General features: G+C 50.1%; 2 protein-coding genes across 2 annotated transcripts; both read right to left on the bottom strand.

The window, feature by feature from the left end:
• Nucleotides 1–9,161: 9,161 nt before the first annotated feature.
• On the bottom strand, nt 9,162–10,983 carry J7337_002122 (uncharacterized protein; the record flags this gene model as incomplete). The annotated part of the gene is made up of 5 exons (XM_044819855.1): nt 9,162–9,334; nt 9,388–9,959; nt 10,019–10,218; nt 10,274–10,554; nt 10,632–10,983. 5 exons carry the CDS (start codon nt 10,981–10,983, stop codon nt 9,162–9,164), a joined length of 1,578 nt encoding a protein of 525 aa, XP_044684155.1.
• A 1,504-nt stretch (nt 10,984–12,487) lies between these two features.
• Nucleotides 12,488–12,928, bottom strand: J7337_002121 (uncharacterized protein; the record flags this gene model as incomplete). The annotated part of the gene is made up of 1 exon (XM_044819854.1): nt 12,488–12,928. The coding sequence occupies one exon, from the start codon at nt 12,926–12,928 to the stop codon at nt 12,488–12,490; it is 441 nt and encodes a 146-aa protein (XP_044684154.1).
• Nucleotides 12,929–13,610: the final 682 nt, after the last annotated feature.

The raw sequence follows: 13,610 nt of genomic DNA, 5'->3' as shown, positions 1-13,610 counted from the left end.
CATCGCCACCCATTAGTCACATACTACCACCAACAAGCAAATAGCTTCTTCCCTTTCCGTCCTGTCGCATACCCCAACTCACAGTATTTGCCTCAACCTTTATAATTATTGTTTCTGCCTTTGACCGGGGATCCATTCTCAATGCACACCAACTTCGAACGGCAAATGTAATGTCGCACTCAGCGCATCGCGCCCGTAACGTACGGTTTTGCAAGACAACTGCAGGACGACCGTTTCTGTTTTACGAGATGTGATGATAATCCTTCAGACGGGGCTACGTTTCCCAGAGCGTCTATTTTGGAAACATGCCGAATATGCAATAAGCCATGTTTGTTCAATTCACCTGTTTATGACTGATCTGATCTGCTTTTAAAGGACCCTTGTCGTATGATAATGCGCGGGAGAGCGACAAGATGCGCAACCAGATCATCAAGGATGATGGGCGACGATAATCAGACCGGAAAAAGCCATCACAATATCTTGTGTAACTCACGCCAGAGCCTCTATCCATCACGTAACATACCGCTCCGATGTCGCTCTGTTCTTCTCACTCTGATGCCATCCAACCGCTGTACTGACATTGACACAACCTCCAACACGGCGATGACTATCAGACTATCACACCGATAAAAGCACAGATAGCCAAACATACCTCAAAGCAGGTCCTTATCAGCACTGGCACTCACTATCAATTGGCCTGGGCTCCTGCGCCCCGCGAATGCAATGAAGACATCTCCTGCGTTTTTCTCGCACGCCACACCCAGCAGCAGTAGCAGTAGCAGGGGTGGGTGTCAGCGTGCGCACACTGCATCGTCGATGTGTGTGAGCGAAACGGCGAGGATCTCTGTGGCTTGATTGGCTTTTTTGCAACAGCGGTTCGCAGGGAGTTTCGCTAAGCATGCAAGCGTGGGCGCCATCCTTGAAGCTTGGACAGGGAATTGAGGGCAGGGATGAGCATTGACCAGGGCGACATTCAACTTTGGTGGGACTGAAGCGCTGCAGACCGAGATTGAATGGAGTTTGGAATTGGAGTCGATGAGGCCAGGACATGGATCTGAGATGACAGAAATACTCACACAGCTTTACAATGAGATACCCACAGTGGCTAATTGACTTATTCTTCCACCCAGCCCCAAGGTCTCGCCTTTTTAGACCCCAACATGCTGTGAAGCTCAATATCAATCGCATCGTATTCAGTGACCCACACTGGATGCGCACGGTCTTCGAGGCGATGATTTGCAGTGAATGCCATTAATGGCATGATAGCAAGACACTCCAGTAACATTATGGTCTGGCGCCTCTGACCATGATGGCTTCCAGAGGCGTCTTCAATCCAGCCAACGATTGCCCTTTGATCTCAAGGGTCTCTCACGTATCGAAGGAAGATCAATTACCGTCTCAGTATAATATAAAAATCTTCAACGCTTGTTCGCCACTCATGTTGTGTTGCATTGCACCCAATGAATCTAGACGCCTACCACTGTCCCCCAGGAAGCAGATATCCGAGCACCACTGCCTATACTGCTATTAATTTGTCTCGTCTATAAGAACTAAACTGAATATGCAACTATCTCCCGCCCCTTGGGTATCAGAACATCATCCACCGGGCGGTTAGGCGGGGTCAAGGGTTCTCTTGGTCTGAGTTCATGGTGTTAGCAGGACCCACGGGCCAAGAAAGCAAGCACAACATCGATGATCTGATTCAGTTGAGGGTATACCAAGTAAATTTTACCTTCATCTCATCATGCCATGCCGAGGCCGTCCTTCCTCTTGGTGTTTTGCATGATAGCCAAGCCTCGTGGGTCACAACCGCTCATCTTCAACACTTCTGAGGGGATCTTCAAAGGGGTCCAGCCTCGAAATGATGTCTGCTACCCTGATCGCCCGGCCCATGATAATGCCCAACCAAAAAGAGAGCTTGTGTGAGTGGATATACACATGTACCAAAAACCATTCCCGTACATTACAGTACAGTGATCTTCGTTGCAGTTTGTTTCCGTGTACGCCCTCACCCTCACGGCTGGGAATAAGGGAAAACCCTTTATGTGGCGATAAAAACAAGGCAGACAGAGAAACGGGTAGGCAAAAAAGGACCCTTCATACATTACACCTACGTAGAGGAGAGAAATATCTCCGGAGTAGGGAAGAAGAGTCTGTCCAAATTGAGTTTACTTTTGTCTCCGCTGCTCACCGATGTTACCATGGGAGAATGACGGTCGCCTCAGAAAGATACGCCATATACGCAGCCACATCCGCAATCAGAAGGATGAGATGAGAAAGTGAAATGAGATGTGCATCGGCTACATTACATTACAACACAACTCGTTTGACTAGAAGGGGGAGATGATGATGAGAGGACATGTCTAACGATGATGACGCTGCGAGGCATGCTAATTGCGTGGTATTGCGTATGCTGTTGATGCAAGTCACCTCGTTTCTGAGAGTCATAACGCATATCTTGGCTTGCCGTCTTATCATTTGCTCCCTCCTCCTCCTCCATACGTACGTCTCGTTATCTGCCGAGCATCTGGGGAGATTTTGACGAGATGGAATTGGTCCAACACGAATGCGGGGAACGTTTTCGTGTCTCTTCCCTTCTCTGTGATCTGCAACTCATTCTTCAACAATAGGTATATCCCCAGACGCCGCTCGTCTCGTCTTATCGGTACGACTTGCGGAGTCGCACAGTCACCGTATAATTAGTGATAGCAATTGGAGGAGATGGGGTTTAGCACTGCGATGTGCCCTTAAGCTTTACCGGATCTTCCGCCCCGGAGGCGCTACCTGTCGGAGTGGGGTGATGCCGATTGAGCCCCCCCAGCTTACGGAGTACATACAGTACCATTGAGCGAGATGCTAGGCTAGGTAGTAACAAGAGATGCCTGCCGTGGTTTTCGTTTCACCAATATTGAATTGGTGATGGTTCATTCTTGGGACTCTTTTGCTCTTCGGGTGTCATCATCCAGACCAGAAGATACCTGCACGTCACCCTACTTTACAGGAGCTCTCTCACTCTCTGCGCGTCTCGACAAAACGAGCATCGTTTCTCCAACCCCGCGCGAACCCCCTCTTTACAAGCAAGCCATGGCATGTTTCTGCTAACGCACTATCGATGACTTTACGCTGTAACCACATTTGGATGGAACAGGAAACGACTACTGCATGGTCATGTTACTTTACACATGATGTGCCATTGCCCACTGTCTCCCTCTCTCAGCCGACATCAAGAACCCGATATCCACGTGATGGCATTTCCAAGACGTGATTTATCGGACGTTTCGGAACCTGATATGATGATATGGGAAAGTTTGCTCCCCCTGGTAAATTTGCTTTTGCTTGGTATACATAGTCTCTCATCGTGATGCGACATGATCTGAGTATGACAGTTCTTTGATACTCAAAACATCGACTCATGGTGCGGGGAAGCTATTCGTAGGCCGTAGGTAGGTAGTTCATTCGAGGCCAACTCAGCTGCCAAGAGTAATCCAGGGTCTTTATCAAGCATAATATCACTGATTTAGAAGTCGGTAACTACTCAATTGGTCGCTATTCGAGCTCTGCCAGAATTAAACACTTCCATAGAGAGCTTCCTACATCAAGAGCTGTAACTGCAACTGAACATACTTGCTCCCCCTCTCCACTTCCCCCTCCCTGCAACCCTCCCCCCCTCGCCCGTTATCATGGCTCGCTAAGCAACGGCCCCCTCCTCCACACCATCTTGGATGAGATCCTGGCTGTCTGGCTGTCTGGCTGCCAACCAGGCAGGGGCATCAGAAGCAGAAACTGGGACCTCAACACCAACATCACGAGTTTGGCTGTTTGGCAAAAATACCACTGCCCTGGTGTCTCGAGACTGCTTTCGACTGGTTTAATATCCCCGCTGATCGACCCTTGTCGCGTCCCCCTTGTGCAGTCGGTCAGATAAGGCCGATGAATCGTGCTCTTCTGTGTGTCTTGTATCGATGCTAAGCAGGTGCCGGGTTTCAAAGATGCCTTGAAAGATCGCACGAGTCGTTGAAGCTCCTTCATCACGGGGCATGTCACCTAAGGAATCCACAGTATTCTTCACAGAGGCGCCGTCCGATATTATGGGCACTTTTGAACGCCCCCCCGATGGATACGTTTGTTGAATTCGAACAGCTTCAAGGCAGCCACCAAGTCTCGAGATGGTTGCCCACCACTTGAGGCTCGGCCCTCTGATCAGCAAAACTTGTTCAGTTATGGATAGATTACATCTCTTCTCGTCCAGGCACAGGGACTTGGTTCCCGACTTTGGTGTTTTATTCCTGGTATATTCCCCCGACCACCAACTCAACAGAATTTCATGTTCGCCTCGCCTCAATCTCTTTTTCCCCAGACCTGGTCCTCCCCTCCCCCCGTGCTCCCACGGGGTAAGAGGAAAACTCAGTCGTTTCGTGAAAGAAGTGACTGCTTTATGACGTACTCTGCACAGATGCTGTGATCACCACCATCGAGGTCTAGTATGCAAATCGTTCAAATAGTCGGATCAAGTGGAGTTTGTTGGACTGGGTGTGCACGGTTCTCTGCCTTCCAAGCAATTTCAACGCCAAGCATTTGTTTTAACAATCGACGAGAAGCAACGAGCAAGTCGGAAAAGGCTGACTGATCCTAGAGGCTGGAACTAACTAGCCAGTTAGGCTAGCAGAAAGCAAGGGAGCCTGGTTGGTGCCGGAGGATCGTACAAAGAGCCTCTCTCGACGTTCCATTCATCTCGCTACGATACGATGGAGACATAGAGTAGAATCCACTTTCCGCCCCCTGTGAATGAGCCGCAGCTTTACTATCACATCAATGGCATGGGATAATAGGAGTCAGAGTCAGAGTCAAATAACTAAACTAACCGCCATGACATACATGTCTCCGCTATGGAAGAGCCCTCTCATCTCCCTTCAACAGGTTCAAAACGGCTTAACACAACGAGAAGTGGACTCCTGGTGAGTAGCAATATCCCTCATCCTTATCCCTTTTCGCTCAAGGACTGCTACGTAATTGTTGCTATTCGTAAAAGACGAACGCTGAGATATTTCACGCACTGTCACTGAGATGTGAGTGATTGAGAGATTCCACTTTATTTCTGTTGGCCTCGCTCTCGCACTCTCACCCCGCGCCATCAGTAACCTTCCCCTCAATATCCAACGCGTGGACGCGGAGTTGAAGGTCCAAAGTTTGAAGTGGTGGCATACAGCATCACATCGTGCCAAAAAGCCACCACACGAAATCTGAGCTCGCTTCGCCGCCACACACCAATAACATAACACACAACGGTATTAGTCTACACACGCTACTCCAAAGTAAACGGCCGCCTCACTTGGTTGGAAACTGCTACTGTAACCTCTTCACCGCCTCAGCCATGCATCTCTGTTCTGCGTCCTCATAAGTCGCCCGCATTGCATTTTCTTACTGTAGGTACAGAGTGGCCTACATACAGTACACACTACCGTACACTGCGCTCCTGTACATACATACATACATGCTCACACATACATGCAGGGAGGAACTGCCCCCCCGAGACAGGCGTGTCCCGCATTGCATTGTCTTTCAATATCGTGCATCTACCGTTTGTCAAATGACTGGTCGTGCTGACCTGACTTGTTCTGTCGTAAAGAGTCCCCCTCCTCGGAGGTGTTGCCCTCAGCTGCGGAGCTTATCTATCCCTTTGAACTCTGCGTGCTGCTGTAGGGTAGTACTGTCACGAAAGTGTGCACCGTAGACAATAGGGTAACCACCACCACCAGTAGCAGGCAATATTGAATATTGAGATCTCACATACATAAACGACCTTCTGTACTGTAACGACGGCTCGTGTCATGTGCCAGAGCATATGACAGGTCTGCTCTTCCCCGGATGCCCCAGACTCCGTAACTTCCCCATCCGAGCGCTCAATGCACAGTCGGACTGACTCTCGGTCAAGAAAGTGAGGCGCTAGCAGGTGTTGAAAACTGTACGGTAGGTATTATCTTACCAAGTTTTAGATCTGCCTCTCATCACACCCACTGACAACGGCCCGGGCCATTCTGTGACTCACCACAGAGGCCGCTGCGAGTATCAGTTCAATGGCGACTGTTGTGCCACTCTGATAGCTAACCGTGAGGCGATGCTGGGGGCTCGACTGGACGAGAGTTTCGGTGGCGGCTGATGGAACTTTCCGTGGAGAATGCCCATTTCTCGTGTTTTCTTTGTGTTATCTCTACGTACAGATAAGGGTTCTGCTTAGTTTACCTTCCTGTCGGAATGTGTGTATTTCTGTGTGCCCGAAATCCTGATTTTGATATGTTGGTTGGTGTTCAGCTGTGCAGCTCGTTTATGTTCCCCAGATTTCGGTAGTATCGGCTCATTGCTACCCCTACAGTACAAAGACCATTTTGCCGAATCCTCTTCCCTGATTCGGCTGACCAACTGGGAAGCCATCCATCTCGAGGAAACCCGGTGTAGCGTTTCCCAGTATCTGTAAGCATGGCGTGGGTTGCACCGACACGAGGGGGCTAGAAACGGCTTTTCTTCTGTCTAAGGTAACCCAATCTGCATAAGAACACTTCACCAGCGCTTGAGCGCCAGGAACGTATATAACCTTGGGTGGCACGGCATATGCACGGCAGCAGCCCCCTTTAGTTTTTGACCGGTTGAGTTCCATGGCTTTATGGGATGATAATGGTGATTTGCTGGAGGGGGAGAGCTGACGCTGATTTCAAAGGATACCACCTGTTCTTTCTTGGAGAGGACCGACGCATCCTACGGACTGCTACCGAGAGGCGAGGGAGACCGACGTAACTCCGCTTGAGGGTGATATCATTGCTGGGGAAGTAAGATGATCTTGCCAGCCGCTGTACATATCTCGGGGGTGCACGACAGTGGGTAAAGACGACAATGAGAGGCTCGTGAATGAATATCGTGTAACAATGAGTGAGAAACACCAATACTGACTGAATAATTCTAGAACGTCGTAACGTTGTTCTGTCACATGAGAGAATTGCTCTTCGAAAGACCGGCAACAGTACCCAGGGAGTTGTCATTTCAGGTGATACAGGGCAATACAAGCAAAAGGGCTCATTTCCCCGATCGGCAATAGTGTTGGTAGACTACTGATGGGTCAGTGCCAGAGATACTCATTGCTATGGACTCATGATCGGCATGCAACGGATGAGAAGCTCCGGAGAACTTCCAGCTGTGAGTCACGACCAGTCTCGCCGGAAGGACTGAACAAGGATCCCAAGAATACTCTGGGAAACAGCAAGGATAAAGGCATTAGATCCAACTAAGGCCTCATAATACCACAGGAAAGAAGAGTGTTGAATACACGATACATGAAGGACTTGTTGGGTGCCTGGGGCTGTTTGATATTGGTCTAGGTCGTCACGACAAAGCAGAGTCTGGATGAAATGTACCTCAAGTCTCTGCTATAGCAGTAGCATAGACATGGCAATATCAAGCTAGTTTGGAGCGACATTTGAGGCAGCTAAACTGTATTGACTTGGTCTTTTCCTCCTGTAAAGCCCTAAGGGCTTGATGGATGTAAGATTCAGGAGTCACCGTGGAAGGTTTTAGGCAGAAGGTATATCGTGAAAAGGAACTGTTTACTGCTGTGATATGTTTTGGTAGCCTAGATTTCACATTTATGGCCAAGTAGCAGGCCCATAGCTGAAAGCTGGCAATGATTTGACTGCTCAAGTCGTAGACTGGCTGTTCGTGATTTTATATCGTGGAATTCATGTATTTGAGACACTATAGATGCCCGAGACCACCAATAGGGCTGAATTGAGGCACAGGAAGGGATTTACTGCGTTATGATCAGCCTTAATAGAGAGAAATGGTTTCTTGGACCGGTTGCGTGATCGTGTTCGATATCCTCCTAGAAGATATACAGTCAACACACGAGTCTGGACAACCACCAACTCTTAAATAGAAGATCACCTGGGAAGTGTGGTATAAGAAAATGTAATAGTATCTGGACTTGTAGAGTTGAGCCCAGTCGTGCTTGTAGTTGGTTGATGAAGCTAAACGCCCGCAACGTGAACAGTATGAACCACTCTGCTTGCAGCCATTCCACAAGCTTAGAAGCGATAAGAGAAGTTTTAAATAGTATGATGACTTAGAGAAGAAGTTCCGTACCCGAGACTAATACTGAGATATCTAAGGATATCTTTGGGGAAGTCTAGTTCTGACAATGAGTGCTGGAAAGGTAGAAACTGTGCACTCTTGATTCTATATAGAACAGGATGTAGGGCCAGCAATTAATAATACTCTACTGATAAAGACGAAAGCAGGGAGCTCTTCATGATATATAAAACAATGTTGCTTGATGAATTGTATCTATACTGGGCTCCGGTGCCAGCGTCCCGATGTTGAGTATGGATTATATGGCCCCAGCACGACAATACAATCTAGCATTCTTTGTATCAGTACCTTCAGATTGCATCTAGATACAGTTTAAGCATAAAAAATATATCAGAGATGCCATCATGCGAGGATTAGGACATCCTTCTGGTCTAGATTCTGCACATCTCCGGTGCGCCATGTCGATGTTGGCGTGACGACAGCCTCATCTTTGGGCCAACCACTCCCCAATGAGATTCTCAGATAACCTCAAGAGTTTCAGAGAGACCGAGCGAGAATGATTAAAGTGAAGTGGGAGAGTGTAAGTTTAGATTGAGAATGAAGATGCAACTTGTGGACAATCTGGGAGGCAGTCGACCAGCTCGCATGACTCAATGGAAGGGTCTGGCTCAAGTGAAACACATGAAGGACCGACTGTACATCGCATTAAGACTGCCCATGCCAGCCGTAAGGCGATGCCCACGCCGGTCCACACAGCTCCAGGTCCGTGACACGGCAGCTCGCCAGTTAAGCATGCAACAGGCGGCGTACAAGACTACGAGCTACTAGATCTACTACAATTGAACAGTGTAATGAGACAATCATGTTGAAGCGTAACAATATTGAATTATGGATATCTTCTAGCTAATACCAAGAGCATCACAGGCCCTGGGCACAGGCCGGGCTGGGGTATCAAGCACATTGCGTTGGCAAGCATAGGCACGAATTAAACTGTCGCACATATATACTGACTGATATTGATATGAAATGTCAAACGAAGCGAAGCGCACTGCACTGTCAAGCATCTAGATCCTGCTTGCTTCAACAGCTTAGTCCTCGTTGGTGGGAGGACCAGCGTAGTTCTTGTGACCCCAGACCCAGTACCAGATACCAGAAACCATGCACGCAAAGACGAAGACGACGGGGGCGTAGTTGACGGATTCGGGGGTAACGGGGATGGCGGAGGGCATGCAGAAGAGAGGCATAGCCAACAGAGACCAGGCTGATGGAGGAGTTAGCAAGACATATCACGATAGAGAGGAGAAGAACACATACCGAGAGCGATCCAGTTGGCGACAGCACCCCACTTTCCGAGGTAGAACTGTCCAGTCTTGACCTGCTTGCGACCAGTAGCGAGACTGATGGCAATGGGAGTGGCATAAGAAGCAGTCAAGCAAATGACACCGACACCAGAGAAAGCGTTGAAAGCAGCATAAGAACCGAAGTAGATGACACCGAGGACGATCTCAACAACCATGCAGAGCATCATAGCGTTCAGTGGAACGTCGAGAGAGGCGTTGACCTTGGACCACATCCTGGCACCGGGGATGGCACCATCACGAGCGAAAGCCCAAGCGCATCGAGAGCTGGCAGTTGTGCAGCCGATACCGCAGATGATGGCGAGGACGATGAGAGGAATGAGGAGACCGAAGGCACCACCGGAGCTGCCAACGGCGCTCTTGATGATGAGAGGCACGGGCTGGGCGGAGACGATGACGTCCTGGATTTCGGGCATGACGAACATGAGAGGGACGAGGAAGAGGAGACCGGCGAAGGTGTTGATGAAGATGGTGGCGACCATGGCCTTGGGGACCTGGACTTGAGGGTTCTGAACCTCCTCACACATGCTACAACATGTTAGCACAGCTGTTACGAGGTTGAGTTAGTTGGTAGACTGGGAACTCACGAGATGATCATTCCAGTAGAAGAAGTAGCATAAGCGGCGTGGAGGAGACCGACACAGAAAGACCATCCCTTGGGCCAGCCAGAGTTGTCCTCGAAGTGTGTGAAGACCCAGTTAGCATCACGGCGTCCGTTCTTAGCGATGGCAAGGATAGTAGCGATGATGGCGATGAGACCAGCGAAGGTCCAGAAGATGGCGGCGGTCTTTGAGCGAGGTATCAGCAACGATTACGTTCACACGAGGAGGGGACAAGCATACATCGATCCAGGGAAGCCACTTGTTACCGAGCGCAGAGACAGCATTGCACAGGATAGTCAGGGCAAGGAAGATCAGGAAGACCTGGTAAGCCTCTCCCGACAGGACACCGACGCCAGGGCTCTTCTCGAAGACATTGACACAGCCGACGATGAAGAGGGCGGTACCGAAGTTGACGGCGAGAGTGATGGTAATGTTTCCAACTAGATAGAGCCAGCCACAGATCCAGCTAGCAATGCGACGCCATCGGGGAGGAGAGAGCATAAAGGCCTGGTAGTAAACACCTATAGTATCACGCGATCAGTTACATGTTCACATTGGGACGCAAGCAAAATGGGAGGAATAATCTGTTCTTGTTTACCTCCAGCAGTAGGATAGACACTGGTGATTTCACCGAGAGAGCAAGCAACACAGACAATGATGAGGGAGACGGCGAGCCAGCCCCAGATGACGTTGACGGGACCGCCGCCAATCAGAGGGTAAACCAGGGTGGTAGCGAGACCGTAGGGGATGGAAGCGAGGACGAAGGACATGAAGGCGACCTGGAAGGTAGAGCGGTTACGCGACAGCTCAGCCTTGTAGCCGAGGTTCTCGAGGAGCTGGTCAGCGCCATCAGTGTTTCCGAGAGAGGCCTTTGAGCCTCGACGAGGCTTCTGCTCTGCGACGGGGTCCATGACTCCGGTGCTTGTGCTGGCCGAGTCGTGCTTAGACATAATCGGGAGGGAGAGGATAAAGAACAACTACAACAAGGGTGTTGTAGAGGGAGAGAGAGAGAGAGAGAGGTGAGAGAAGAGAAGAGAGTGACACGCGATGCGAGAAGGCGTGGGAATGTGAGGGGATTTAAAAAGAAAGGAATTGAATCTGGGGAAGAGTGACCATTGAAGAGATTTGGAGTACTCCGTATGTTAGTTAGACCGAACCTAGACAAGCAATCAAGGCATGGGAGGGGGAGAGAGAGGGAGAGAGTGGGCAAACGCTAAATTATCTACTGCAGTGTTGCTGCGGGAGTGGAGTTTTCCATGTGCGTGGGTGCGTGGTGGCAATCAACAGCCATCCATGGGGGCAGGGATTGCTCAAGCCAACGTCTGAAAGAGGAAAAGGTGAGAAAGGGAATGACTGGAGACGGATGGAAAGCCAAGGGTCAGGTTCTAGATACGGGCCAAGGAACAGGGGGGGACGAGTGACTGACTGACTGATTGCAGTGACTGACAGCCAGACAGTGAGTAAGTGAGTGAGTGAGTGTTAGTGAGTACAATGCTTACTCTCCAGTAATACAATGAGTGTACTCTGTAGATGACAGCTCTCCTTAACAGTGGCTACAACGCCATCACCAAACTCTCCCACCGAGCAACACCTCCTCTTCCCCGTCTGATAGGCCAAGCGCGGGGCTGAAGAGGAAAAGCGATTCATTCAACGACCGGGGAAACACGATGCGATAGGCCCCCTACGTCATGCTACTAACCTCCAAAGTGGGCTGCACCAAGACGGCCAAGCCGATACAAGGTTTCGGCGTCGACAGCTCAAACTGGAAGGAGATTAGTTCTGCCACAGCAAAATACCGCGTTTCATAGGTCGAATCTGAGAGTGCCAATTACTGAGCCAAGCTTTTAGCCGTCTTTCATTTGCTAACTGTTAGCTACTCGTTAGGCGGTGGTGGTTGGCTGGTAGGTTTCACCCGAGGACTGATACAGATATTGGCAGACATGTGCTGCGAGCTTTGACGGTCGAAGAGGTTGCTTGTGAAACAGGCAGATCATGCACATTCACCTTAAAATTCACCCATCATATCTATCAAACCCCGAATGCCGGGACTGAATTGAATGCACCATCGATGCATCCCCAATCTCCAACTTTACCTAATCTGGTGAATATCCAGTATGTGATCGTCAGGGTATCAGCGCCCACGCCCGCGCCCTGCCCCGGCAATCCTGGCATCTAAACGTGGTTTGAGGGATTGATAGATAGGATAGCCTTGGCCTAGTTATCACAAAGTTTGGGGTATTCAAGCTTCAAGAGTCGTTAAACATCGTTACCCCTCGTTCCTCGCCTTATTCCTATCTAAGAAGTCCGGCGACATTTCCGTGATAGATAATGAAACCTGTCTATCTCCCGCACGCACGTGACCGGTTCGTCCAAGATAACGAGCCGCAAGAACGCTGTGTATCATTGATATGTACGGGTGCAAGATATGTATCATGAAGCTATCGTCTCGTATCTTCAACCCCGACCGCCGTTGTAGTCGGCGCCGCCAGCCTTCCTCAACCTCACGACGATATCCCCCTCATCCAGCTCGGACCGATCCCCCGTGGTGACCGCGATGCTGTGATGCGAGAGCACCCTCTTGACATCGCCGCTCTCGATGCTGACGCGCGCTTTCCGCATGACCTTTGTGTTCTCGCCGATCCAGACGACGAGCGCAAACTTGACGCGCTTGCTCTCCTTGTCGTTGGCGTACTCGACGCGCACGTAGCCGTACTGCACCTGCCCGTCGTCCAGCTCCTTGACCATCTCGGCCAGACCGCCTGTTCCCGTCTTGGTGAGGCTCAGCTTGTTCCCCACGGCGGACGCGTACGAGATGAGCAGCCAGTTTGTCTCGTCCTTGTCTGAGCGCACGGCGTCGTAGGCTGCGCTGACTTCTGGCGCGTCGAGGCCCGACATTGTGATAGGTATGTTGCAGATATAGTAGAGATTGGGATCGGTGTTGGTGCGAATAGAGGGGGAGGCTCGGCGCGAAGAGGGAATAAACTGGGCCTGGGGTACGTAGTGTGAGTGAGATCAACCAACAAAAGCTCTGTATCGGAAGACGACAGAGGAATACATACCTAGAGAAAGGATTCAATGAGCTTGGATCAGGCCTCAAAAGACAAGACAGACTCAGGAGTTCAGGGGCCCTCTCTCTCTCTCTCTCTGCTTTGCTCTGCTCTGCTCTGCTCTGCCTCTGCGGTTTGTTAGCCCCTGCACCTGGAAAAAAAGCCACGGCTCTACTGGGAAAAGCTCGGCTATGTACGGAACGCGTTACGCACTCTAGAAGCCCGCCGATCCATATTTTGTGCATTTGACGCTAGAAGAGAAACGGAACAACTCCGTTCTGTTGGTCTCACGCCAAGAGCTTTGGTAGTCCAGGATTCTGACACGGTCACTCGTGAGAAAAAAGGAGCTTGTGAATAATCGTGAGGGAAACGTTGCAGCTTCAGCTCAGGGGCTGATCCGGCTCCTCTTACCGGAGACCCGTTCTTCTCGTCTGTCGTAACCTCCACGATTATAATCGTCGGAATATTAAATATTTGCTTTTGTTGTACGTAAAAAGCGCGGGTTGACGACAGATTCCCTTTCCCCTCCC

The sequence above is a fragment of the Fusarium musae genome, chromosome 2 (assembly GCF_019915245.1).
Source record: "Fusarium musae strain F31 chromosome 2, whole genome shotgun sequence".
Taxonomy (NCBI): Eukaryota; Fungi; Ascomycota; class Sordariomycetes; order Hypocreales; family Nectriaceae; genus Fusarium; species Fusarium musae.
This window is presented reverse-complemented; position numbering and strand designations above follow the sequence as displayed.